This window comes from Acytostelium subglobosum (assembly GCF_000787575.1).
Source record: "Acytostelium subglobosum LB1 DNA, scaffold: scaffold10, whole genome shotgun sequence".
NCBI classification, from domain to species: domain Eukaryota; phylum Evosea; class Eumycetozoa; order Acytosteliales; family Acytosteliaceae; genus Acytostelium; species Acytostelium subglobosum.
In genome coordinates this window covers 752,735-777,425 of record NW_012236523.1, presented here as the reverse complement: position 1 = coordinate 777,425, position 24,691 = coordinate 752,735, and the positions used below count along the sequence as shown (strand labels likewise).

The 24,691-nt window shown below is 45.0% G+C and overlaps 9 protein-coding genes across 9 annotated transcripts; 1 reads left to right on the top strand and 8 right to left on the bottom strand.

Annotated features, from left to right (window-relative positions):
* Positions 1-1,332: 1,332 nt before the first annotated feature.
* On the bottom strand, positions 1,333-2,707 carry SAMD00019534_057290 (hypothetical protein; the record flags this gene model as incomplete). The annotated part of the gene is made up of 2 exons (XM_012899220.1): positions 1,333-1,791; positions 1,868-2,707. Coding segments are annotated over 2 exons (1,299 nt in total), but the record flags the coding sequence as incomplete, so codon positions are not given.
* A 291-nt stretch (positions 2,708-2,998) lies between these two features.
* SAMD00019534_057280 (hypothetical protein) lies at positions 2,999-3,574 on the top strand (the record flags this gene model as incomplete). The annotated part of the gene is made up of 3 exons (XM_012899219.1): positions 2,999-3,080; positions 3,175-3,370; positions 3,442-3,574. 3 exons carry the CDS (start codon positions 2,999-3,001, stop codon positions 3,572-3,574), a joined length of 411 nt encoding a protein of 136 aa, XP_012754673.1.
* Positions 3,575-3,669: 95 nt separating this feature from the next.
* SAMD00019534_057270 (hypothetical protein) lies at positions 3,670-4,263 on the bottom strand (the record flags this gene model as incomplete). Its single annotated transcript, XM_012899218.1, has 1 exon — positions 3,670-4,263. A coding segment is annotated over one exon (594 nt), but the record flags the coding sequence as incomplete, so codon positions are not given.
* A 379-nt stretch (positions 4,264-4,642) lies between these two features.
* SAMD00019534_057260 (hypothetical protein) lies at positions 4,643-7,015 on the bottom strand (the record flags this gene model as incomplete). Its single annotated transcript, XM_012899217.1, has 7 exons — positions 4,643-5,216; positions 5,280-5,493; positions 5,557-6,082; positions 6,160-6,423; positions 6,486-6,704; positions 6,781-6,863; positions 6,931-7,015. 7 exons carry the CDS (start codon positions 7,013-7,015, stop codon positions 4,643-4,645), a joined length of 1,965 nt encoding a protein of 654 aa, XP_012754671.1.
* A 113-nt stretch (positions 7,016-7,128) lies between these two features.
* Positions 7,129-7,797, bottom strand: SAMD00019534_057250 (hypothetical protein; the record flags this gene model as incomplete). The annotated part of the gene is made up of 2 exons (XM_012899216.1): positions 7,129-7,606; positions 7,676-7,797. 2 exons carry the CDS (start codon positions 7,795-7,797, stop codon positions 7,129-7,131), a joined length of 600 nt encoding a protein of 199 aa, XP_012754670.1.
* A 61-nt stretch (positions 7,798-7,858) lies between these two features.
* Positions 7,859-8,473, bottom strand: SAMD00019534_057240 (hypothetical protein; the record flags this gene model as incomplete). Its single annotated transcript, XM_012899215.1, has 1 exon — positions 7,859-8,473. One exon carries the CDS (start codon positions 8,471-8,473, stop codon positions 7,859-7,861), a length of 615 nt encoding a protein of 204 aa, XP_012754669.1.
* Positions 8,474-8,730: 257 nt separating this feature from the next.
* Positions 8,731-13,739, bottom strand: SAMD00019534_057230 (hypothetical protein; the record flags this gene model as incomplete). The annotated part of the gene is made up of 3 exons (XM_012899214.1): positions 8,731-9,901; positions 9,998-13,431; positions 13,506-13,739. 3 exons carry the CDS (start codon positions 13,737-13,739, stop codon positions 8,731-8,733), a joined length of 4,839 nt encoding a protein of 1,612 aa, XP_012754668.1.
* Positions 13,740-13,776: 37 nt separating this feature from the next.
* On the bottom strand, positions 13,777-15,967 carry SAMD00019534_057220 (hypothetical protein; the record flags this gene model as incomplete). The annotated part of the gene is made up of 6 exons (XM_012899213.1): positions 13,777-13,872; positions 13,930-14,456; positions 14,523-14,565; positions 14,674-15,094; positions 15,169-15,720; positions 15,780-15,967. 6 exons carry the CDS (start codon positions 15,965-15,967, stop codon positions 13,777-13,779), a joined length of 1,827 nt encoding a protein of 608 aa, XP_012754667.1.
* A 1,363-nt stretch (positions 15,968-17,330) lies between these two features.
* SAMD00019534_057210 (hypothetical protein) lies at positions 17,331-23,843 on the bottom strand (the record flags this gene model as incomplete). The annotated part of the gene is made up of 4 exons (XM_012899212.1): positions 17,331-17,372; positions 17,430-19,320; positions 19,400-22,808; positions 22,877-23,843. The coding sequence occupies 4 exons, from the start codon at positions 23,841-23,843 to the stop codon at positions 17,331-17,333; spliced, it is 6,309 nt and encodes a 2,102-aa protein (XP_012754666.1).
* Positions 23,844-24,691: the final 848 nt, after the last annotated feature.

Below are 24,691 nucleotides of genomic sequence, written 5' to 3'. Positions count from 1 at the left end.
ATCAATCGCAGTTCTCTCAATGTCGTGTTGTCCAACAGTGCTCCAATCAATTTGTCATACTTTGTTCTACGGGTGATGCTCAGCGTCAGCGTCTGGATTGAGCGGCATGTGCGAAGGACACTCAATAGAGTCTCATCACCAAGATCGTTCCTCCAAATGAGATGCTTCACCATGTCAAATGTCTGGCCAGGGGTTTTTTGAAAAAGATCATAGGACCTGTACTCCAAGACGTCGAACTGAGTCTTGATAAGGATCTTATTGCTCCATGAGAGATCAATGGACAACTTGGAAACTGTGCTCTCGAGTGATTGGAACAGGAAGTAAATTAGCTTCTTCACTATGGGTGAATCATTAAGTTGGTCATCCAATCTAAGTGATTGGAGGCAAGTGTTGGGATGCTGGAGATAGAGCAACAATCGTTTGATGTAGGCACTCTGATTTTGTTTAAATGATTTGCCAAGTGTAAGGTGTTCTAGCTCTGTCAACTGCTCCAGTGCTTCAAAGAGCTGATTGGGGTGCCATACATTCGGATGATCTGCTATTTCATAAGGCACTCTCAATATCTCTAGCGATGTCAGGTTAGTGAACATTGTAAGAGACATATAGAATAAGCCTTTGAATGATTCTCCAGCACTAATATCAACTCTCACGGTCTTGATATTCTCTGCGATCTCCAGCAATCGCTTCCTTTGTGGAGGATCGGGTTCGTAGTTGATCAGAATTGATTTAATCTCACTCCAATAGTCCAGATCATAAAGGAGGAAGTAGTCCATGTTCGGGTCTAGTGTAACATATTTGATGTTCATCCTGTACAAGATATCATGTATATAAACACAGTCAGCCGTCTGTAGTCCTTGCCATAATGACCATGATGTTGTTTTGTTGTCAATGTTTGTAAGATGTTGGAACAGGAGAGGTAATGACCTTTTGCAAGTGTAATGAGTTGTTGATCTTGATACAGCCTTGTGGAAGGCCTTACATATCAACGATAGTGGTAGCATTATAGAGTTGTTGTAGTGTATCCATTGCTCTGGCCATTCATAACCTTGCCTCTCATCAAGCAACAATGGGTCAATGATTGCCTTGGCGACAAAATAAGGGACAATAATTTGACTATTGGTCATTGTTGTTGATGTTGTTAGAACACTATACCATAAGTTGTGTCGTTATACTTACTCAGCCATGTTGGTACACTTGTGTATCTCTTCAACTTTGATCAAATGGTCACTCAAAGTGATCGAATTTGATTGATCACACATAAAAAGTATGGATTTTATTTATTTGATCAGTATGTACAAACCTGGATGGATAGGTGAAGAACTTGGTCTACAATGCTTCATAGTTCATCTGTTGCTTGGTCTCCGGGAGATAGATGTACATAAAGATGAGACAGACGACACCAATTCCACCAAAGATCCAAAAGATTGCTGATTGTCCAATAAGTGTCACTAGTGACAGGAAGCTAAATGAGAGTATAATGTTGAATGACCACTGCAGTGCGTTCAACAGACTTGATCCAACATCCTTGCACTCGGGTGGGAATATCTCAATGACCATGATCCAGAAGAGTGGGCCGACACCAGCTTCAAATCCAGCGATGAACAGGAATAGAAGAATGATTGACAGCACTCCCAACGTGGTGCCATTGAGCAACAAGAACATCAGTGCCAGACACAGACAACTGAATGTCATCACAGTCGAACTGTACAATGTCAGCTTCCTCCTGCCAATCCTATCCACAAAGAATGTTGCTGTTAATGTTGTGATAAAGTTCCATGCTACTAGTGATATCTGATCGTTTGATTGATTGAATGAGTGAGTGAGTGAGTGGAATGGTTCCGTTGGAAGGTTGATTATAAGTACTTACAGTTGCAATCATACGTCCATTGACACTCTCTATACCGGCCTCACCAAAGATGTTAGGGGCAAAGTACATAAAGGCATTGATACCGGTCAATTGATTGTTGACGGCCAGGATGGCGCCCATGAACAGAGCGAAGCGTCCCTCGGGCTTTGAGAGCAACGACTTGATACCCTCATTTCTGCTATCACGATGCAACAGTAAAAGAGTGTTCTGCTGCGCAGATTGTTTCTCACGCCAAGCAAATGACTCGGGAATGAAGAAGATAAGGCCAATGAGCAACAAACCTGGTAGTGCTCCGAATGAGAACATCCAACGATAGTTGTACTTGACATCGATGAAGCCAAAGCCAACACAATCACCAATGAGTATACCAATGGTGATGGCGATCTGGAAGATTGTGCCGAGCGTGCCCTTCCTGAGAGGGTCGGACATCTCGCCAACGTACAGCGGACACACGATGCCAGAGGCTCCCACTCCAAGACCTAGGATGAGACGGAAGAGAGAGACGTACCAGAGGTTGGCAGGTACCAGGGCCGAGCCAATCGCACCAATGACGGTGAGCGCGCCAATCATGAGCATTGGACGTTTGCGCCCCAGTCGCTCGGTGACCAGTCCTCCCAGCAATGAGCCAATCATTGCACCGAGCAGTATACTACATGTTAGTATACCACGATCGATATCACTCATAGACTTCCATGGATCAATATTGAGCACTCCAGCAATTACACCTGTATTATAACCGAATATCAATCCACCGAATGTATTGACCAAAGCCAACTTTGATGTTGATAAAGTTGGTTGACGTTCGTGATAATCTGGATAGTGATCCCTGTATTCATTCAATCATTGTTAGACTTTGTTTGATTGATTGTATGAGTATAGTTATACATACATATCTGTATAACAAGTAAGTTATAAGTTACAACTAAGATTGATTGAATGAATGTGTTGGTGTTGTGGAGCTCAACAATGCTTGTTTGATGTGTGTGGGTCGAGCTGGGTTTGGGATTGAAGAGGCAAATTGTTTGAGAATGAGGTCGAAGTTAACTTTTTGAATCAAACCAAAGAGTATCTCTGAGATCCACGACAACTAATACTTACACTTCTTCATACATATATATATAAACATATACAATGGCATCAGCACAGGTACAGATACAAGCACTTCAAGAGACATTGCTGAAAGCAAGAGAGGAGTTTGATGGTCTACAAAAGGGTAAGAATGATTGAATGATTGAGTGATTGAGTGATTGAATGAATGATTGAATGTTACTAACTAACTTACTTATATATCATATGAATGTATATAGAGATACAAAAGATTGCACAGGCTAGAACTACATTGCTGACACAACAGAATGAGAATGAATTGGTGAAGAAGGAGTTTGATCTGTTGGAGGAGGAGACAAACATCTACAAACTTATTGGTCCAGTACTGTTTAAGCAATCAAAGACTGAGGCAGAGACAACTATCACTGCTCGTCTGGAACTTATCTCAAAGAATCTGTATGTCCCCTAATCACATCAATCGATTGATTAAAGGTCATTAACAAACAAACATGATTACACCTTAATAGGAAGCAAGTCGAGGTCAACTATAAGGACACAGAAAAGAAGGCATTGGATCAAAGAAACAAGGTATTCGAACTTCAAACAAAGATTAAGACTATTGCTCAACAAGCAGCATCAGCGGCTCAGCAACAGCAATAAAAATGGTACAAAGATATACTATAATATGCTCGATCGATCAATCAATCAATCAATCAAATGTACAATTTAATGATTCATCATGGACAGGATACTAATAGTGAACAGACCTCTTGGACAGACTTCTTGACTACTTCTTCGTACTGCTTGAAGGTGGTGGAGATATCGTGGAACTCACCGGTGGTCTTGTCCAGCATGTCATAGTTGATGAATAGTTGTGGCTGAGTGTCGATCAACTTCATGTTGAGCGCATCGGTCAGCACGCCCTTGAGATGCGAAGCAGAGCGCCCACCTCCGCCAAAGCCATAGCTGATCAGTGTGACGGGCTTCTCATTCCACTCTCTGAACAGGTAGTCCAGGGCATTCTTTAGTGGCGCTGTATAGCCATAGTTGTACTCGGGCGTGATCAGGACGAAGGCCTGCTTCTCGCTGATCTCCTCACTCCATCGACGGGCAATGTCGCTGTGGAACTGGGTGGTCTCGCGGGGGACCTCTGGCGAGTCAAACATTGGCAGGCTCCATTGTTTCAGATCGATCAGGACGAACTCCACCTTTGGTGATGTTGATGGTTCAACCAATTTCATCATCCAATCACAAATTGATCTTCCAATTCTATTGTCCCTTACACTTGATAGGATTATACCAATCTTGATCTTATCATTATTGTTGTTGTTCATGGTTGTTTCAATCATACTTTGTTGTTGTAGTTATAATTGTATTTGTATCTTATATGTATGTATCTGATTGATTGAGTGAGTGAGTTGGATTGGAGTTTATTGATGATGAGGCTAAAGCCAACGCGTCACCATCGATCTTTAAACACACTCATGTTCATCCAGTGCAGTAGTGTGGCAATAATCTCAATCAATCATTCAATCATTCAATCACAAATTCACACCGATCATGAGTGTGATCGGCCACCTGAAACCATCTCGGAAGAGTAGTCTACAAAAGCCCCCAACAATCAAGTTTATTCTGATGTTGGGCCACGTTGTGCCATACCATATTACACAAACTAGGTAACTGTTTATTGCTGGATTGATACCTTGGGTCATCCTCCAAAGGATGGATCTAATTGGCTGATGGCGCACCATTGTTCGTAGTTATGGTCTTGATGCCCAGTGATTGAACTCCACTTGAAAGTGAGTCAACATCATCATCTTCATCATCTTCATCATCATCTTCATCTTCATCATCTCCTACAACATCAACAACATGATTGATATGTTGTTTGAGTTGATCAAACTTTGATCTGATCTGATCATCAATCATATCATTGTAAACTGTGTTGGAGAACAATGTATCAAGTCGATGTCCTGTTCCATTTGCCAGAGATGATAGATGTGGTGAAGCGGCAGTCCACAATAGATGTAGGTTGATGGTATCGATCACTTTATGAGGTGCTCGGAATGGACACCAACTGACAATATTCAACACCTCTACTATTGTGTAGGCCAAGAAGTAGAGTGTGGCAAACAAGTCAGACAACTGAGTTGGCATATAAGTGATCTGATCCTTTGTAAACACTTCGTGGTTGGGCAATGCGATACCCTGTCCCAACAACAAGTAGTTGAACACCCATAAGTCAATCATCCATTCTTCCAAATTGATAGCCAGTTGCTTGCTCCTCAAGAATCGACAGAAGCTATGACATTGATTGAGTGAGTGAGTGGATTGGAGCTAGGTGGGAGCGAGAACGAGTACATACAGGATGAGCATCAAGTCGTCGAAGGCACCTTTGGTGTATTTGGTGCTGTAGCTGATGGCCTTGGCCTCACTCGATCCAAAGATTAGACAGAACTCCTTGATTCTGGCACTAAGCGTGACTTTCTCGTCCCAACACTCATCGATACCGAATGTTGTATATAATGGAGATTCCAAGTTGCGGAGGTATGTATCATCATGAGGTACAAGGTCAACATCTGATTGATTGGTTGAATGTTTAGTCATCACATCACCAGAACCGCTTGCTATAACTAACATACACTTGAATGGAGTGGGATCTGGAGGGTAGGAGATCAGACCAAACATCTTCTGGCGAATGGGCGACGTGTGGAAGATGATTGATTGGTGATAGTGTATGTTTGGCTCAATGCAGAAGCTGGACATTTGTAGTCGCTTGGAGATAAGGAGCGATAGGTAGTTGTAGTTGACCATGTTGTAACCTGTACCAAAGAATCTGTTGAAGTACTTGTGGTCGGCCTTGAGCATGAGGAATCGAGGGTCGGTGCAGTGGCGGAAGAACAGTCCGTCCGCCTGAGTGATGCCCGTAGCAGGCGACACCTCTTGCTCGTTTGGTTGGTAGAAGTTGTATGACTTCAAGCATGTCTTTAAGTCCTGATCCGATAATTTGAAGTAGTTGTCCTTGAACACTGATTCGATATTCAGTCGTCTATTCCTGTTCAAGTTCTCAATGATCTTTGGTATGCGATACTTTGGAGGTCCCTTGTGTTTCGAGATGATGTGCTTGGTAAAGTCATTGCCAGTGATTGTTGCAAGTATTGGGAGATGCTATGTAGCCATTGATGCGAGATTTGGAGTTAGTCACCATCCCATCCCATCCATTATGATTGAGTGATCATGCATACCCTCTCCAAGATGCCGAGGGTCTCGGCTACATCAGCTGTGACATAACCAACTCCAAGTATCTCGTCGTCATCCATAGTCCAATCGTTCAGTGGGAAGTACAAGATACTTTGGAATCTGAAGAAGAAGTAGTCAGAGTCATTCGATAAGATGCCAAATACCTTGTCCTTGTTGTCATCTGCCCATTGTACAATGTATTGATCCAGTTCAAGGAATGTAGTATGGAACTGTACGCCCATATCTGACATTACATGTTTGAATTGAGCCTAAAGTATTGATTGATTGATCAGTCAGAGGTCCTCATGAACTCTGAAGAGTGCCTACATACAGCCATCAACTTTGGTGCAGGTGCAAAGTCAGTGGAGAATGGGAATGGCTTGTTCTCCTTGAGGTTGGTGGTCACAATCTTGATGTCCTTGAGCTTGTTGGCGAAACGAGACTCCAACTCTTCGAGTTTAGATTCTGGTGAAAGTCCATCCAAGAACACAACAGGTTCGACATTGAATCGTTTCAATATCTCAAAGAATCTTCTGAATGAGTTGTTGAGCTATATACGATGAGCAATGATGATAAGTTAAGTAAGTTGATCGAGCGAGTGTGCCCATGATCGATCAATCACATACGTGCAAGTATGAGCCACATGATGATAGTTCAGTCTGAGCAAGGTTATAAAGCAATGCGTTGCCATCAATAGCGATGATGACCCCTGTTGTTATGTTAGTCAGTGATTGGTCTCGATTGAATGATTGAATGAACGAATGAACAAGACATACTCTTGGTCTTGGCAATCTCGGACACTGAAATACTCTTGCCAGACCTAAAGGACTTGAAGAATGTAGTGAATCCAGCTACTCCCATATGTGTATTTGTTTGTTAAAGTGATAATAAGCTCGAAACGATAATGGTCTAATGAATGATACATGTTGTCTTTTATGCAAGAATGATGACTTTGCCACCAAAAGTCAATCAAATTATGAATCTTTGTTGATTCGCTTAAAAAATGTGTCAATTCCTCCCGAGTTTTCCTTTAGTCCTGATTTGGATGTTGGCTTGGGCTTCCCTTTGCTGGATGTGGGCTTGGGCTTGCTGGTCACACTGTGTTTGTTGGATTTAGATGGTGATTTTGGTACATGCGTCGTAGTTGTCGGTGTTGAGGATGGAGTGGAAGAAGCTGATAGTTGATGATGGGTCGTGGATGGGTCCGATTGTGAGAATGCCTGAGAGCAAGTTGTTTGTGAACTAGTTTGTGAGATTGATTGAGATATGTCATCACTTGAGGATTGGAGTTGAGTGGATGATGGAGTTGATGTTGTTGATGTAGGTGTAGCAGTGCTACTCTTTGGTTGGAAGAACCTGTCAATGCCAGACTTTGCAAAGTATTCCTTCTCAGGTAGAATACAATCTGGTGAGTTGAACTTGTTACTGTTGACAAGTACTGGTACCTTGTGGCTATTGTGTTCAGACAATGTTAGTATGATTGAATGAATGAGTGAATGATTGAATATCAGTGATACATACAATGATAGACCATCATATGGTTTGAGCATTTGACATAATGTTGGTATGTCAACTGGATTCTTCTCGTCGTATGGTCGCAGCCATAGATCAATATCAGCTTTGTTTGTAAAGATTACAGGCATTCTGTGATGGATTGATGCCATGCCCTTGAATGCATCGGTGGTGATCAGGGAGTAGCGGTAGTCATCTCCTCCATCCTTGTTCTTCTTTGATCTGGAACACACCAGCCATCAAGATCATTTGCTTTGTTGGTGATGATGGTGTTGGCTGTGTTGTGTTGTCCATCATGTTGTTGTTGTCGTCGAGGTCTGACATGTCAACATCGGGGCATGTTGATGATGATGATGATGTGTCTGGTTGTGACGACGGGGCAGGGTAGAAGTAGTATGGTGATGGAGGTATCTTGGATGACTCGTCACTCTTGTGGCTCCACTCATAGAAGCCTTCGGCCACGATGAGGCAACGTCTCTTTGAGATCAAACTCTTGAATAGGTTGTTGTTGGGTATAGAGTCCGATCTTATATTGATGATGTTGTACTGAGGGTCTCCAATGCCTCCCCATGTCATTGCCATTGCAATACGATCACATCTTCCAACTCTAACAACACCCATATTGAATGATTGTTGTTGTTGCTGTTGTTGTGGAGCAGCAGCAGTAGTTGATGAGGTAGTAGTGGTAGTAGTGTTTATGGTGGACATGTAGTTTGTGATCACAGCTTGATGTGTACCAGGTGTTACATTGTAACTGGCCCTGTAGTTGTTTCGACCAACAAACTCATTGGTATCAGTCCTTGCCATTATCTCTTGAGGATTGAGTGTACAAACTGCTCTTCCACACATTGTATTATATCTATAGTGTATCTGTATCTGTAACTTTATATATGTATGTATATGTATTGTTCTTCAATCCAAACAGTCATAACTCATCTGTTCACACAAACGACACTTTAGGATGTATCCGTTACATCGTTTCCAAGAAGAAATTTGAATTTGCATTGTATTCTTGATTTGGCAGTTTTGTGGAGGGCCAAAGACTCAACCTGAGGAGTCTTTTATTATGGAAGCATGTCCAAAAGGTAGAGACGACATGTCTCTGGTATGATATTGGTATCACATGTTTTGTTGATGATATGATTGGCGAAATCACTTAATGTACATTGAGCTCCTAGTGAGCTGCGGATGGCGTGCAGACGAACTGGATGCAGACCAGTTCCTTCAAGCCAATGAGATAGATCATGATCATTGTCCATCATCATTGTCTTGTGCTTGATGATTTTGATTAAGAATGATGGAAGTGGATATTTGTCACCACTGATCAGCTCCAATATTCTGAGGAATCGGTTCCATGAGGCTTCGACGGGTACCTGTCGCTTCAACTCCTTTACCAATGTGTTGAGTATAGGTCCTTGTTTGATTGAAAATAGTAGGATGGACACTGTATCAATGTTCATCTGGCCCAGAATGTCCTTGATTATATTGCATGAAGTGGATGATATCTCTAGATTGTCAATGAACTTGTCTAGGTCATTGCTTTCAATCGGTTTCACGCAAAGTGGCATTACACTACTCAAAAAGTAAGCCTTTGGTTCTTCTCCTTTGAAATCAATTTTGTTGGAGGAGTTTGTGGAGTCGTTGTTGTTGTTGTTTGTGGACGTGGAGTCAGGCGACTTGAAAGAGTTGGTGGACTTGATTGAGCTGGTGGACTTGACCGAGTTAGTGGACTTGATTGAGTTGGTAGAGTTGGTCGAGTTGTTGTTATTGTTGTTGTTATTATTGTTGTTGTTATCATCATTGTTGGTGGTTGTGGAGGTGTTGTTATGGTTGTCATTGTTGTTGTCCTTGTCGTTCTTGTTGTTGTTGACGCCAGAAGGTCCAAATATGAATGGAGTGATGGTGGATAAAACCATAGGATCATTGCTTGCATTGATCAAATCGATGAGTAATCCATTTGATAATGATGTTGATGTCGTGTCATTTCCTTTAACATCTTTGTTTGGAATACATGTAAATAGGAGCTTGGATATGATTGTGTTGTCATTGAGATGCTGTACATGATGATGTCCAATGACTGCCTTCACGAAAGGAGTCTTTGTTGAATCAGACATCAACTTATTGAATGACTTCTTGCACATGCTCCACTTGTCCTTGAGCAAACTTAATGAGAACTGCCTGTCTAGCTTGATGTCTCCAAGTTGCTCGATGTACATTATACAATCTCCAACTGATCTATGGATGAATGATTGAGGGAGCACCATGGTCATGCACACTTGGAATGCTTGGAGGAACTCAACAAAGACACTCTGCCAAGTCTTTGTCACATACTTCTCCTCTTGTGGAACGATTGGCAGTTGGGCTCTCTGATGTAGACTCTTCTTGATGGCTTTGACAATGTCGATCAGTGGCGAAGGACCACCGGAGGTGATCAGGTACTCCATGCCAAGCTGCTCCAACAAGTGGCACTGTAGCATTCCCGCCAACAGGTCATCATTGATCAGTGTCAACAGGTAGATGCTGTTGAACCTGCCCGACTTGACCTTGACATCATCCTTGCGAATGTAGTCTCTGAATACGTTGTCTCGAAGTTGTGTAGTGATGTCACAGTACTCTAGCAGACAGTCGGTGACCTTGAGGAGATCCTTGCACGAGTTGATGTAGGTGGCCAGGTGCTCGACCAACAGTGTGGCACTTGCCGCATGCTTGATCCTCGTCAAATGATCGTGGCCATTTGAATATGCACGCACCTCCACCTCACCCAAGACTTTGGACATATTCTCATAGACCTGGAGCAACACGGCTACCAGCGTTGGATTCCTATGGCTTTCCAGCGCTCTGAAGCTGGCAAACCCGAGATGTCCGACCCATTTCTTGTTCTCCTCTTTCTTGCACAGCTCCTCGATTTGTTGGAATATCGAGGGGTTGGGGACCATCTGGTTGGTCATGCGACCCTTGCCAAGGAGTACCTCTACATCGCCAACGAACGATTCAATGGCCAACAGATTGTATCGTTCAATGACATCGACGAACCGGTGGTGAGGTATATCCCGAATGAATGCAATGCCATTGTAGCCTGTGAACAATCCAGGAACAATGAGGTCCAGAAGGATAGTGTGTGAGATTGGGACGAATGGGTCGATGATGTCCATGAATACTGATGGATCGATGTTGATTCTTGTCGAATACTCCAAAAGGATCGTGCTGTAGCATATTGCAAGGTTACGGATCATCTCATTGAGGGGCTTGGCTTCCAGCTGCATCACCATGATATAGATCATGGCCCAAGAGTGGTCAATGGTGCCTCCTTCATTCGACAAATGTAGTAATATATGCATTGTGTACAATTGGAGGAAGTTGAGCGTCATTACATCATTATCTTTGGCTGAATGAATGATGTGAATGATCTGCGTGATGGGAACTTGATCGAGGATACCCTGGATCGCTGTCTGCAAAGGGGCCTTCACTTCTAAAATGTCTTTAGATGTATCATCCATTATCACTTGAAGTTTTCCAAGCAAGACAGTGAGCGCATATCTTATAGTCATGAGCTTGATAGTGTCTGCTCCATTGTATGCTATAAGTTTTGTGGTCGCGGCTGTTGCAGCCACAGCTACCCCATCTGCTGGTACCGGGTCGACCTTGGGCGCTGGCACCAATTTGGCGAGAGGACACATCGTACTTTTGATGAAGTAGAATGTGTCGCGATGAGTGACCTCGAGTGCGACCAAGGTAACAATGTCCAGGTCCTTCATCTTCTTTGAGGTGAGTATCTCGATTACGTCTAAGGCCAACGCGACGAGATTGTCATCCTTGAAGGACAATGTTCTTTTGATGAAGTCTGTGATGAAGGATTCCAATAGTTCGTTGTTGCCCTTGATGTAACGGACCATGTCTGCCAAAGGATTGTCGGCTGCCAACCAATCTTGATCTTTGGTTGGCGGCACCAAACATGTCGATATTGATTGAGTGATGACTGTTATGATCCAATCATACATGGGAAGTGAGCTGCTTGTGTGCAATACAGGATTGCACTGCATGTTGGCCTGGAGAGGTGCTGTGCATTGAGTGTTGAGCAGTGGCGTGATCAGTCTGACAAGAGTCACATGGGTATCTTTCGCACCATTTTGTGGAAGCTCCATCCAATTTAGTAGACTGGCTGTTGTTAGGAGGTACCTCTCATAGTTGGCCAACCAAATGTTTGACTTGGCCTCGGTCACAGGCAAGAGGATGGTCAATCTGAGGTTGCCATTCATCTCGCCATCAGCGTTGGGATAGCCAAGGTATGCCTTGACCAGCTCATGGACTGATCCATTAAGTCGATCGGTGTTGTACAGGACGACACGGCGGTCGGGCTTGACCCACAATTGTTTGATCTGTGCGGCCAGACTTGACAAGGTCATTGACTTGTCAACATTGATGGTCAAGTGATGGGCATCAATATATCGAAGTATATCCAGTGCGGTCTCCTGAGGCATGCCACTGACCATCACAATCGAAACAAAGCCAAGCTCTGCTCTCAATGTTTGGCCGATTCGTTTGAGTGTATTGTCCTCTATCGTGACACTGTTGGCCAACTGCTCGTTGGCGACAAAGTAGCCGACACACTGACTGGCAACACTCCTGAATTGTTCAGGCAGGACGCCTCCAAAGCTCCTCTCCATGGCATTGACCAACACCTCAGGGATAAGAGGATAATCATTGTTTGCTTGTTCCAGCCTCATGTATCCCAACATTCGATTGAAGTCCATCATACGGTATGGACTATCATTTCCATTGATGTGTGTCGAGATGCATGACCAGAGCCTCTTGCTGACCTTTTCAACGTTGTGGTGGCCGGCCAAGGTAGTACGAGTGAGCATTGTTCCATCCTCTGGGCTTGGGGTGTCTGGATGAACGACAGTCCACAATGGGTTGATGGGCTGCTGAAGTGACTCCATGATGTGGTTGGAATGGATGATGGGAGTGATTGACCGGTACATTGCGTGGTGCTCAAAGACAGAGCCCAGGGCGTCACTGTCGCCCACCACATCCAAGAGGGCAACTTGTATCCGGGCAACGTTGGCTTGGTTGGTCGGGTTCTTCTTGTGCTCCTCCTCACACCTTACATACATTCTCAGTACATCGATGCTGGTCGTAAGTTGTGTGATTGGAAGACCTACTAAGCTCACTGGCATGGACCCCCAGATTGGTGAGTCTTTGTTGTTGTTGAGGTTGATGTTGACTGTCTTGAAGCTGAGTGACTTGGAACTGCCTGGTAGCCCAACAATGACCAATGGTGTCTTGGAGCATATGGCGACGATCGTGCTGAAGATGTTGATCTTCAATGCATGAGTGAGTACAACGTTTTCCTCGACCTGGACGCGACCATTTCCAAACAGATCGTTGATCACCTTCATGTACACATCCATGAATGGTCCAGAATCACTCCTCATTGGTATCCTCTCGAACTCTTTGTGCAGTGATTCAATGATTGGTCTGACATTGGATAGTGATTGACAGTAGCATAGTCCAATCGACATCACGACGGAGGCCAGCATGGCCAAGGGAGTGATTTTGTAGGCTAGGGAAATCATGTGTTTGCCAACAGGGTGTGTGGTGAAGAACACTCTGAGGCGTTTGGCAACCCTGATCATACCGGTGCCTTGTTTGGTAGATGATGCCTTCTCAGCCTCCAGTGCCAGTGTCGAGAATAGTTTATCCAGGTCAGACTTTCTCAGGTTGGCATAAGAACTTGGATACTTTAAATTGAGTAGGCTATTGAACTATAATTGAGAGAGTGAGGTGTTGTTAGCCAATCGATCAATCACAATCAACGGATCTCAACAATCCAACTTACCCTAATCACCAAACCATGGTACTCGGTGCACTCTTGAGACCATGGACAATTGTCTTGATTGGATGTCAGTTTGGTGAAGAGGCCATAGTCCTTGTCAAAGTCGGGCTGTCCCTTCATGGTCTCAAGGCAGTATGAAAGGAATGAGTTGGCGAGTAACAACAATGGTAGGCCATTGCCACTTGGAAACGATGACGGTATGTGGCCATTACACCTCTCGTAGATTCTAAGTGCCATCCTCTGACACAAGTCATAGTACTGCTTGTTGATTTTATCATGGAAGTGTTCCAATCCGTGCCTCTCCAAACATTTCTCCTCCATCTTGGTCGTTGTTCCCAAATTGATCATTGTCAACCTGAACCTCAGTGGCCTGGAGCGTTGGTCAGATGTGAACATGATTGATTGATTGATTGAAAAATGTACATACATTTGATATGCTTTCAAGGTGCTGCTGAGTGAACACATAGTCCGGACAGTGGAGAGCGATCAATGGGAGAAATGATGGTCCATACTTGACGATCGCATCAGATTGAGCTTGGACCAGACCAGGACTGTTGAAGATGTAGGTCAATGTAGAGATCACCTGGATTGGATCAATCCTCTCCTTGACAAAGAGCTTCATTAGGTCCACGATCTCCTTTGTAGGAAGAGTGAGAATTGGTGTTATCGCAAACAGCTCCTTGATCCTCTTGTGAGTTGATCCCTTTAGTATGATGGAGAAGTATTTGGTGATGGCTTCACTGTTGAATTGATTGTAAAACTCTGCTCTAAAGTCGCCAAGTAGCTTCATGATGAATGCATTGTCAAGCAGTCCATCAATGATTGATCGTGGTACACCCAGCAGTTGGAAATGAGTACGATGTCCGTACCTATCAGTCAATTGATACTTCTTCCTGACCAACACTGTATGATAAATGGCTCTGAATGCAATGGTTCCTGGCTTCAATCCTTTGGCTTATTGATGTGGATTAGTTTTGTAAAGAACAACCATTCAATCATTCAATCATTCAATCAACTTACGATCATCAATATAGTGGCTTGCCAAGTTTGGAGCCTTGATCACCTTGGATGATTGGACCATAGCCAGTATATTGTTTGAGTGTTTGTTTGGTTCCTATCGTGTACGTCAGTATCTGTGTCCTCATCAGGTGATTTACTTTGCCCAACTTACAATTGCCAATGGTGTTGTGACCTCATCATAACACTCTATGACCAAGTTGTTGTTGACCAGAGTGTCGATAAAGTGGCTGATGTGATTGATGTAATGGTTGGAGTTTGGATATTGAAGTAGTACGTCATCTTTGAGGTAATGGATAATACGCTTGATTGTATCCTTATACTTGGTCTTGAGCTCTGATGTACCCTGGAAGTCAGCCATTGGCAGTCCAAGTTGAAGTAGAACCACCGAAGCCATTGGATCGGTTGGCTTATCATCTAATAGTCGATTGATGAACACACATAATGTTGCATGGTCTAGCTCGTCGGCATTCAGCCCCTTGATGGCCAGACCCTTTGTACACTTGTGTTGTAGTGTGCCAAATATACAGTATGTGATACTTAAGTATGTTGGTATATGACTCTTGCCAAATGCACTTGATTGATTGGACGATGGATGGGATGATGTTAGTTTGGTTGATTGATTGATTGAATGAGTTAGTGTACTTACTTGTCCAACATCATGAATATGTACAGTGCTAGCCTTGGGTAGAGCTTGTAGCTGGCCAGGAGGTCGATGTAGTCCTTGTAGGTGTCAAAGTCATTGGGTGACTTTGGCTTGATGGTGATGACTCTAAGCTCATCCAGTAGTATTTCCTCCTTTGTGTGACGGTCCTGTGGAAGTGGTTTGACAAGGATACGATGCATGAACACGAGCAGTGGACATATGTTACCAATCTTGCTCAACCTGTCAAAGTTAAGCTCCAGACTGTACTTTGTTAGAGTTTCATTGTTGACAGTCTCGGCCATCATCAAATGCCTTTGCTCAGTCTTCAACACCTGGACGCTTGAAGTCTTTAGACTGTCTTCCAACAATGTCATAGTGGACTTTTCATTGATACTGAACACCATCTTGTAGATGGTTGGCTTGATTGATGACATTGAATTGTTTGAACATGACATGTCCAAGTTGGCAAGAGGCATCGACGATTGGTTTGACACAGCCTCGTCCTTTGGTGAGTACTTCATTCCAAGTGTCAATGTTCCATCGCTTAAGCGTATACTATGAATGAATGCGTTAGTGAGTGAACTAATGATAGAATGATTGAGTTGAAGACATACTCATAAAAGATTATTGATGTGAAATTGATTGATCGCTGACCAGTGGCACCCAACATCTTAATGGCAATGTACTTCTCGGTGAAGTTGAATATGAGACGATGCTCAAAGCTATCACTGCCAACAATGAGCAACGCCTTTGACTCAACCACATTGGTCTTTGTCCCAGTTGGCGTTTGTTCGTTGTCCATTAAATGTGTGTGTGTCTGTGTATAAGTAAGTAAGATATATATGAGTGTATGAATGAGACTGTCTTGATCAGAAGACAGAGTATTCTACTTCGAATCGACACACAGTCCAACCAACAAAGTCAGGGACACAGATTAAACTAAACAAAAGAAGAAACTTGGTTCAACAAGTTTTGTTTGCCTCAAAACAGTGAGCTGGTTTTGATCAAAACCTCAAAACAGAAGTTATGAAAACCTCGTTGTGCCGAATACAATGACAGAGAACTCCATGCTTTGAACAAGCTTCATCACCTCGGAGAAACTCATTGCCTCATCGATACCAGGGATAGACATGGCAATCTCTGAAAAGTTGAACATATCCTTCTGCTAGTCCATGAACTCTGGTGCATCTTGATCACATCTTTACTCATTTTAATCACAACTTTATTAATATGAATGAAGTTTCAGAAGAAATAGAATTCTATTCAAATAGAATTATGATTTTATCATATTGAGTTTGCAAAACAGATCCAAACCTCTAAATTAATTAATTAATTCAAATTGAACAATATTGATGTTACATTCGAAAAAAAACAATATATAAATTATTTATAATAATAATTAAATCATTCATTCACTTAATCATTTATTATTTGTCAAACATTCATAATTATACGATGGTATCAATAGATAACTTGGAGAGTGAAGTTTTATATTATAAATGTCGAGTTTGCGGAATTTATGTTAGGGTAGGAGAGAGATGTAGAAATGTACCAATACTACCTTTACCTTTGGTCATTATATATTCAGTTATAACTTTAGGTGGAATTGGTTTAATAGAGTATTATTATTATAGACTGAATAAGAAACATGGTTATATTAATAAGTAGTTTTATTATATTAATATAAATTCAACTAAAGATCTAGTTAACTTTATTATTATTATTATTTTTATAAGACTTGCAATAATTTGACAATCTATAAATTTATCAACCAGTTTGGAAACTAACAAATAATAGTAGAACTTCAATCAAATAATCAAAATCCCTTTATAATGACAAACTATAATAGACAGAGTAATAAATCAAAGTGTCCAGTATGCCAAGAATATATATACTCAGGAGAGAAGTGTCCCAAAATATCAGAGCTTCATTTATGTTTTGTTATTCTATTTTCAATCATGACCCTTGGTTATGCAGGTATTAATGAATATATAGTAAGAAGATTCAATAGGAAACATGGTTATTAGTAAGCTGCACTTTTCGTGAAGTCTACTGTTGGCTACCCTCCTACTGCACCATTAGTTCTTCTTCTGATCAAGGAATGGTAATCATGTACATCTTCTACGTTATGGCTCCCATCTCCATTGTTTTTAGGCTCATAGAGCTCAGAACAAACTGATCATTCTGTTCTGTTTGCATACCCTATCCTACAAGTTGATTTATTATATAGTTATGGAGATAAAAACGAGAGCCAACAGAGTTACAAAACTTGGAAGGACGGCACTGGCACTGCTCAATCCAGTAGTTGTGGTAGTGCTTGTTGTCGTTGTTGTGGTAGCGACATTGGTTGAGCTTGGGTTGTCAGTGGTAGTGGTAGTAGTAGTAGTAGTAGTTGTATCAGAGGTGGTGGCAGCTGTGGTAGAGGCTGGGGTAGTAGTCGTTGTGGTCGTGGTACTGGCGGTGGTAGTGGCTGTTGTACTGGCAGTGGTAGCTGAGGTCGAGGCAGTAGTAGTTGCCGTGGTAGTCGAGGTGGTGGTGATGGTAGTTGATGTGGTGGGTGTTGGACATGATGGTGCTGGACTAAGAGCTGGCTTTTTAAAGGCTATGAACGTTGGGTCGAACGATATACTATTGCCAAAGGATTGCATGTTGACGCCCAAGTGAATGGTGCCAGCGGCTGCGCCATTGTAGATTGGGTCGGATGATGCGATGCGGTTGGTATGGATGACCATAACGCGGCCATCAACATAACCTCTGCTGGAGAATTGAGTCACCAGTATACCAACTGGTGAATCAATGACAAACTCGCCACGGCTAGCATTGGCACGGAGCACAACGTTGGCATCAGAGCAGTTGTATCTCACTGTGGTTGGGTAGAATCCAGAGTAGACCACTTGGAGTGAGTTGTCCGTATCGGCGAATGTCCAATGCTCGACCTTGACTGTGTGCTTGACGGTGTGGGCGGGCACTGGAATGGTCTCGCCTGCGAACGAAGCATTGGTTGGAACGCCAAAGGTGAATGCGGTGAGTGTGACGACGAGATTCTCCCCAGTGAAGGTGGCCACGAATGTTTTGATGGTCGCGTCCTCATCTCCAACAGTTGCTCCCTGTTGCACCCATGTGGCGTCGTGGAAGGAGAGTGTTTTGATTGGAGTACTTCCACTGACCTCGCGGATGTAGGTGAGGCCAGCAAAGAAGTTCACGTCCGAGCTGAGGGGGAAACCGACGGTGGTAGAGTTGGGCTGTGCGGCAGTGACGGGGTCCGAGACCACGGTGGAGCATGAGGGGTCGGCGAATCCAGTCTTGCACACACAGTATCCAAACTGGCATTGATGGCCGTTGTCTGCACAACCAGCAGGGCACTCTCTGGTGTTGTAGAGGAACACTGCGGCATGTCCACTAATGGGGCCGATAGAGACAAGAACATCAAGGCCAACATTGCTGGATTGTGGTACAGAGGCAACAAACTCACATGTGGCAATCGTAGACGAGATGAGGATAGGGTTGTCACAGTCGACAGAGGCAATCTTGATTACGAGACCTTGGGCAAAGTTGGTTCCCATAACGGTGACGACACCTGGTTGCTGGAACACCAATGATGAGGCTGACAACACTGTTGGCTGGTTTGTCGAGTAGGACTCGGCACTGACCATTGTCACGCCATCGACGGTCACTGTGACATCGCTGTGGGAGAATGGTCCAGAAGGAAGTGTGCACACCAAATTGGTGCCGGTGGTCGAGACGAACACACAGATGGTGGAGTCGATTCGGATTGAGAGGTCAGTGTTGGTGCCATTGTCACGCTTGTCATTGAGGAAGATGCCTGTGAGGGTGATGTTGCCACCATCAGCGGTAACAGTTGTGATTGACGCGAGCCCTGGACGCAAGTAGACTTCGTAGTCGTTGGAGACTTGAGTGTCCACTGTGATTGAAATGATCTGGTTGCGTGTTGTGGGTGGGAGGTTGACCTCGAGTGAGGTGTGTACCACCTTGGTAACAGTCCAACCTGTTGGCACTGTCAACTTGCTAGCGTCAGTGCCAAAGTTGTCACCGGCGATGGTGAGTGCTTGTCCATCCTGCGTGCTCGTTCCGATCTTTGGAGGCATATAGTTCAAGGTATTAGTACCAAGGGCTGCAACACCATTGACTGACATGCTATTGAGATTGTTCATTCATTGCATTGATTGAGTTAGTACAAACTTAGAATAGAAGTAACACTTGGGAGACTACTTACGTGACTGTATGACCAGTGCCAGAGCCGGCTGGTGCGTCAAAGATGATGTAGTCGCTATCGACGATGATGTCCATGTTGTTACCATCCATGTGGACTACAACGGTGCATGGTGAGCCATCGAGGTTGTTGGGATTGACGAAACTACCACTAATGAAGACTTGGCCTCCAGATGTGGCCAAGTTCGAGAAAGAGGTGATGGTTGGCACAAGGTTGGCATTCTTTTTGTTTGATATCTGACCACCCACAGTGATGTAGACCTGGCTGTTCTGGAAGGTGCTGCCCACTCCAAATACAATGGCTGTTCCATTGAGTGTGAAGGTGCTGATTGGTGTGCTGCCCCAGGTCAGAACGACGGCCGATGGGTCCGTGCCAAAGTTGGTGCCGGCGATAGTGAACACGTTGCTGGAGTCTGACTCGATCGTCTGGATGACTGGCGCGCCGTAGGCAAAGTCGATCACGTCGGAAAGGCCATCAATTATCACAGTTATCTTGCTCTTGCCAGTGCCCGCTGGAGCAGTGCATTTGATGTTGGAGCCATCAGAGTTGTCCTCCAGCTTCTCGATTGACTGGCATGCCTGACCATTCTGCATGGTGATCGAGATGTCTGTGTTGGTACCGTTCTGACGAAGAGTGTTGAGGAAGAGTCCAGAGATGATGATCGGGCCACCCTGAACGCCAACAGAGGTCACCGAAGTGATGGTCGGCTGGAGGTTGATGGAGATGCTGTTTGATTTCTGACCGTCGACATTTACGTATCCATAGCCATTGGTTGCTGCCAATGGGATGTAGACATCGAATGTGTTGTGATTGGACACGCTGCTGGCAGGTGTGTTGAATGTACCAAACACAAAGTTGACGACATTGACATTGCCACCCAAGTTGGTACCAGTCATTGTGAACTTCTTGCTGGCCTGGACGGCGCCTGGGTTGAGTGTTGGTGGACTGTAACTGAATGGGATTGTATTGGAATTGTTGCCTTGGATGGTAAGCGTGATTGTGTGCTGAGTGCCTGTGCCTCCTGGTGCAGTACATGTGATCTTGGAGTTTGAGACTGATGCTGCGCCGTCACATGGTATGGTACCATCGATCATCGCCACGATGCTCAAATCTTGGTTGCTTGCGTCCTTGCCAGAGAGGAAGTTGCCAGTGATGCCGATGAGGCCACCTTGTGTGGATGGCACATCGACCAGGGTGATGATGGGTACGAGTGTGAGGTAGAGACTGTTGGATGTCTGTCCGTTGACCCAGACCGAGACTGGTCCATTAAGAACGTAGGAATAGAGGGGGAAGCGAATGGTACCAGTGTTCCAGTAGAGAGTGGGCACAGCGTAGGTGAGCGAGGGGGACAACTTTGCATCAATTACAAAGTTGTCCTTGCCAAAGTCAGTGCCGATGATGGAGAGATACGTGCCCTCTTGGACGAGGGAGGTGATCACTGGGGCTGGATAGGTGATCTTGTAGTTGCTGGTCGATGATACGTTGCCTACCTTGACCACCACTGGCAGGTTGATACCTGTAGCCGACGGCATTGTACAAGTGAAGAAGGTGCTGACAGTCGAGACGATCGGAGAGCACTTGATGCCACTGATGCTACATGTCAGTGCCACGGGCTGACCGTTGAAATCAACCTGGTTGAAGTAGTAACCAGACACTTGGATGTCTCCACCAAGTGTGGTGTAGCCCTGGACATTGGTCACGGTAGGAATGAGCGTGAATGTCGTTGGAGTGCTGTAGATACCATACTCCTTGATGCCATAGACGCCACTGACCACGTTGTTGGGCACGCGAGCAATCAGTGTTTTGGAACCGATAGGCAATCCGGTCTGGAGCACCTGGTCCACGGCCACGGGTATCAAGTTGAAGTAGATGGTGATGAGTGAAGGGTCATCGCCAAAGTTCTTGCCCACAATGGTAACATTGTTGGTGGTTGTGCTGAATGTGATACTAGAGGTAGTTGGCATGTTGATGGTGATTGGTAGGGTGGAGGTGGACTTGCCATCGATGACGACCTTCAAAGGCATGTTGGTGCCCTGAGATGAAGGGGCGGAACATGTGATCCTCATACTGGCAGCGCCTACATCAAGCAATGTTGCGCCAGTGCAGTAGTTGAGATTGTTGATCGAGATGCCGTTAGCAGTTTGCGAGCCATTGTAACGGGTGAGGGACAAGAATGTACCGGTGATGGTGACGGTGCCACCTGGCGCGACGTGGGTGGGAGTGACGTCACTGATAGTTGGCTGCCATGCAAAGTCGTAGATATTGCTGTTCTGGTTGCCGAGTGAGACGTTGTAGCCGGCGTTGGTCGGGTTGATTGGGTAGGTGCATGTAAATGATTGAATGGCAGTGGTGGTGAATGCGGCCAGCTGTGGGCATGGTGGGGTGATGACCAGGGCGGAGGAGTCGATTCCAAAGCTTGTACCGGTAATCAACAACTGGGTGCCAGTCTGAACAATGCTGGTGATGGCAGGGGCATCGTAGCTGAAGAAGCCAGTGGTTGTCTGTCCATTGACCGACACTGAGAGGATGAGGTTGGCGCCCTTGCCAGGTGGTGCGGTACATTGGAACTTCAGATGGTTCACGAGAATACTCACCGATGTGCATGGCTGTGTTCCGATGAGGACAACGATCTGATTGGCAACAGTACCAAAGTTGATACCATTCACAACGATCGTTCCACCGAGCGCAGACACCGAGCTTACTGAAGCTATGTTGGATGGCTTGTAGACGTATGTTCCGGTCAAACATGGCATCGACTCGATGGTGACATTGAGGTTGTGAGTGGCCTGTCCTGAGCCGGCAGGGATGTACAACGAGAGACATGTGGAGTTGATGTATGTGATGGGGCCAGGGCCAGCAACACCGTCCAGGTAGTAGGCACGCGCACTGTAGCGGAATCCAACACTGCCGGCGACGTTGAAGAAGATGGTGTCACCGGTGGTGGCGATCTGGAACACAGGGTTGGACGTGGCGTTGGCTGGGTCAACTCCAAAGAAGGTGAGCTCGCCACCGCCGGGTTTGCCATTCATGTTGGCAGGTTGTGTGTTATCATTGGGGTTGTAGCCCAAGGAGTAGACACCGGATCCTGGCAAGTTGGAGAGGCCAGAGCAGAAGTAGCCGGGGGAGCAGGCGTAGGAGTTGGGGGCGGTGAGGACTTGGTTATCGCGGGGTCCTCCCAAATTGCTAATAGTTACTCCATTGCCGAACGAACCCTGGGCACCAACCCAAAGGCTGGTGGTGATGTCGAATGGGATGATCTTTCTGATGAAGAGCATCTGATCATAAGTTTGGATGATTCCTTGGTAGGCCTTGTTGTTGTCGACAGAAGTGGCCACGGAGATGCCAGCCCTGACAGTAGCTACTGCAGAAACAGTCTGGTAAATTCTAATGGCGCGCAAGGTTGGAGCATGGTCTATAGGGTAGGTAAGTATATATGATTGAGTGTTTGGCGACGGAATAGTTCCAACCATAACAACTTACAAATTGGGGGATTGGATTGGGTCTTCCTTCCATTTGCAAGGGTGATGGTGAATGGATAGAGGTAGTAGGTGTCGGAGGGTGTGAAGGGCATTGTACATGTGACGACTGTGTGTGGCACCAGGTATTGGACATTGGTGCAAGGTGTTGGATTGGTACCGAACGAGAAAGTTGGCACGCCTGATGTGCCATCGCCAAAGTTGCCTCCGACAATGGTCAGGGTGGAGCCAGACTGCATGTTGTTGGGTGGGTACACCATCGAGGCGTAAGGGAGCTCGTACTCAAATGGCAAGTCGTAGGTACGCATGCCGCCACCGCCAACGTCTGTTATACGGATCTTGGGTGTGATGCCCGCGCCATAATGATTGGCCGACGAGAAGTTGTAGGTCATTGTGTTGCCTGCAGTGCTGAGGTAGGTTGGGGTGAAGAGGACTGCGTTGTTGGCACTGGCGTCCACCACGTACACAGAGATAGAGAACCAACCAAAGTTGTTGACGGCGTTCACAAGATTGGTTATTGTGAACACACCGCCAATCGTGGGGATCGATGGGACGTAGGGCGCAAAGTTGCTCATCCACTCCACGAGGAACCAGCCCGAACAGGTGTAGGCAGGGACCGAGGTCCACACCTTGGCCTTGTTCTGGAGGAACATGCCGTTGGGGGTGGGCTGGTTCTTGGTCGGGTCATTGGACATTTGGGGGAAGGCGCAGTACTTGTAGCAGCGACCGTTGGAGTAGGTGTACAGCTTCTGGCCCCTGAAGGGGCTCTCGTCAGGGTAGTAGAAGTCGTCGGATGTGGAAAGACGATAGCCTCCGATATAATAACCGGCTGCCTCCCTTGCGGCAAAGTTTGTGGCCAACCAATTGGCGTGATCAGCATTGATCACACTGCCAAATGTTCCACGTGCAGTGTATTGCGTGCCAGAGATTGTCACCGTATAGAACGAATTTGCCAAAGAGCTGGAGATCATTGAACTCGATCCAGTATTACAATCAACACCAGACAATTGTAAGATATCATACCTTTATGAATTGATTGATTGATTGATCGGAGTGAGTGAGTGAGTTAGTGATTGATTGGGTGAGTGGAACTATCCCATTATGATGATGGCAACTTACATAAAACCATTTCCAGGATATTGTTTGGGTGCAGGTGTAGAGATGGTGGCATTGACGGGGCTTAAGTGGATGACTAGAGCACACACCGTCAGTGCTAGAGATAGAAAGAATATATGTAACTTCATATTCTATCTATATCTTAAATATAATAATAAATAATAAATAATAATAATAATATTACAACCTTGTTTGATTGAATAATGTGAATGAATGAATGAGTGATTGATCGATGGAACACTCAAACATAAATGTTGATCATGATTGTGAAGGGACGGATGGACGGATGACGGAACCAAGTCAGCTAGCCAGCTGCCAAGACAGAATTGGGACGACAAAGGATGGCTGTACGAAGGACCTGACCAAACATATGTTTGTTGAATGATGGGTGGGTATGAGTGAAGAGGTTCTAGATCACAGCCGCTGAAAAAGGAGGCGATGATTGATGCATCAATCAATGTAACATCCATACATCGTGGAAAGTAGAGCGCAGTGGCAGGCCCATATTGAAAACAATTCCTGGAGTCAGATCCGATCATCAAGGCCTCGATTCGTGTGGTCCATCACTCGATCAAGTAGGCCCTATTTTTAAGTTTTGTGGAGACGAATGGAAGGTCATCAACGTGATCGGTACTCTGAACACATCATCATGGGCAAAACAAGAGGGCGAATCCCACACCTACGTCTTGGGCCAACATCTCAC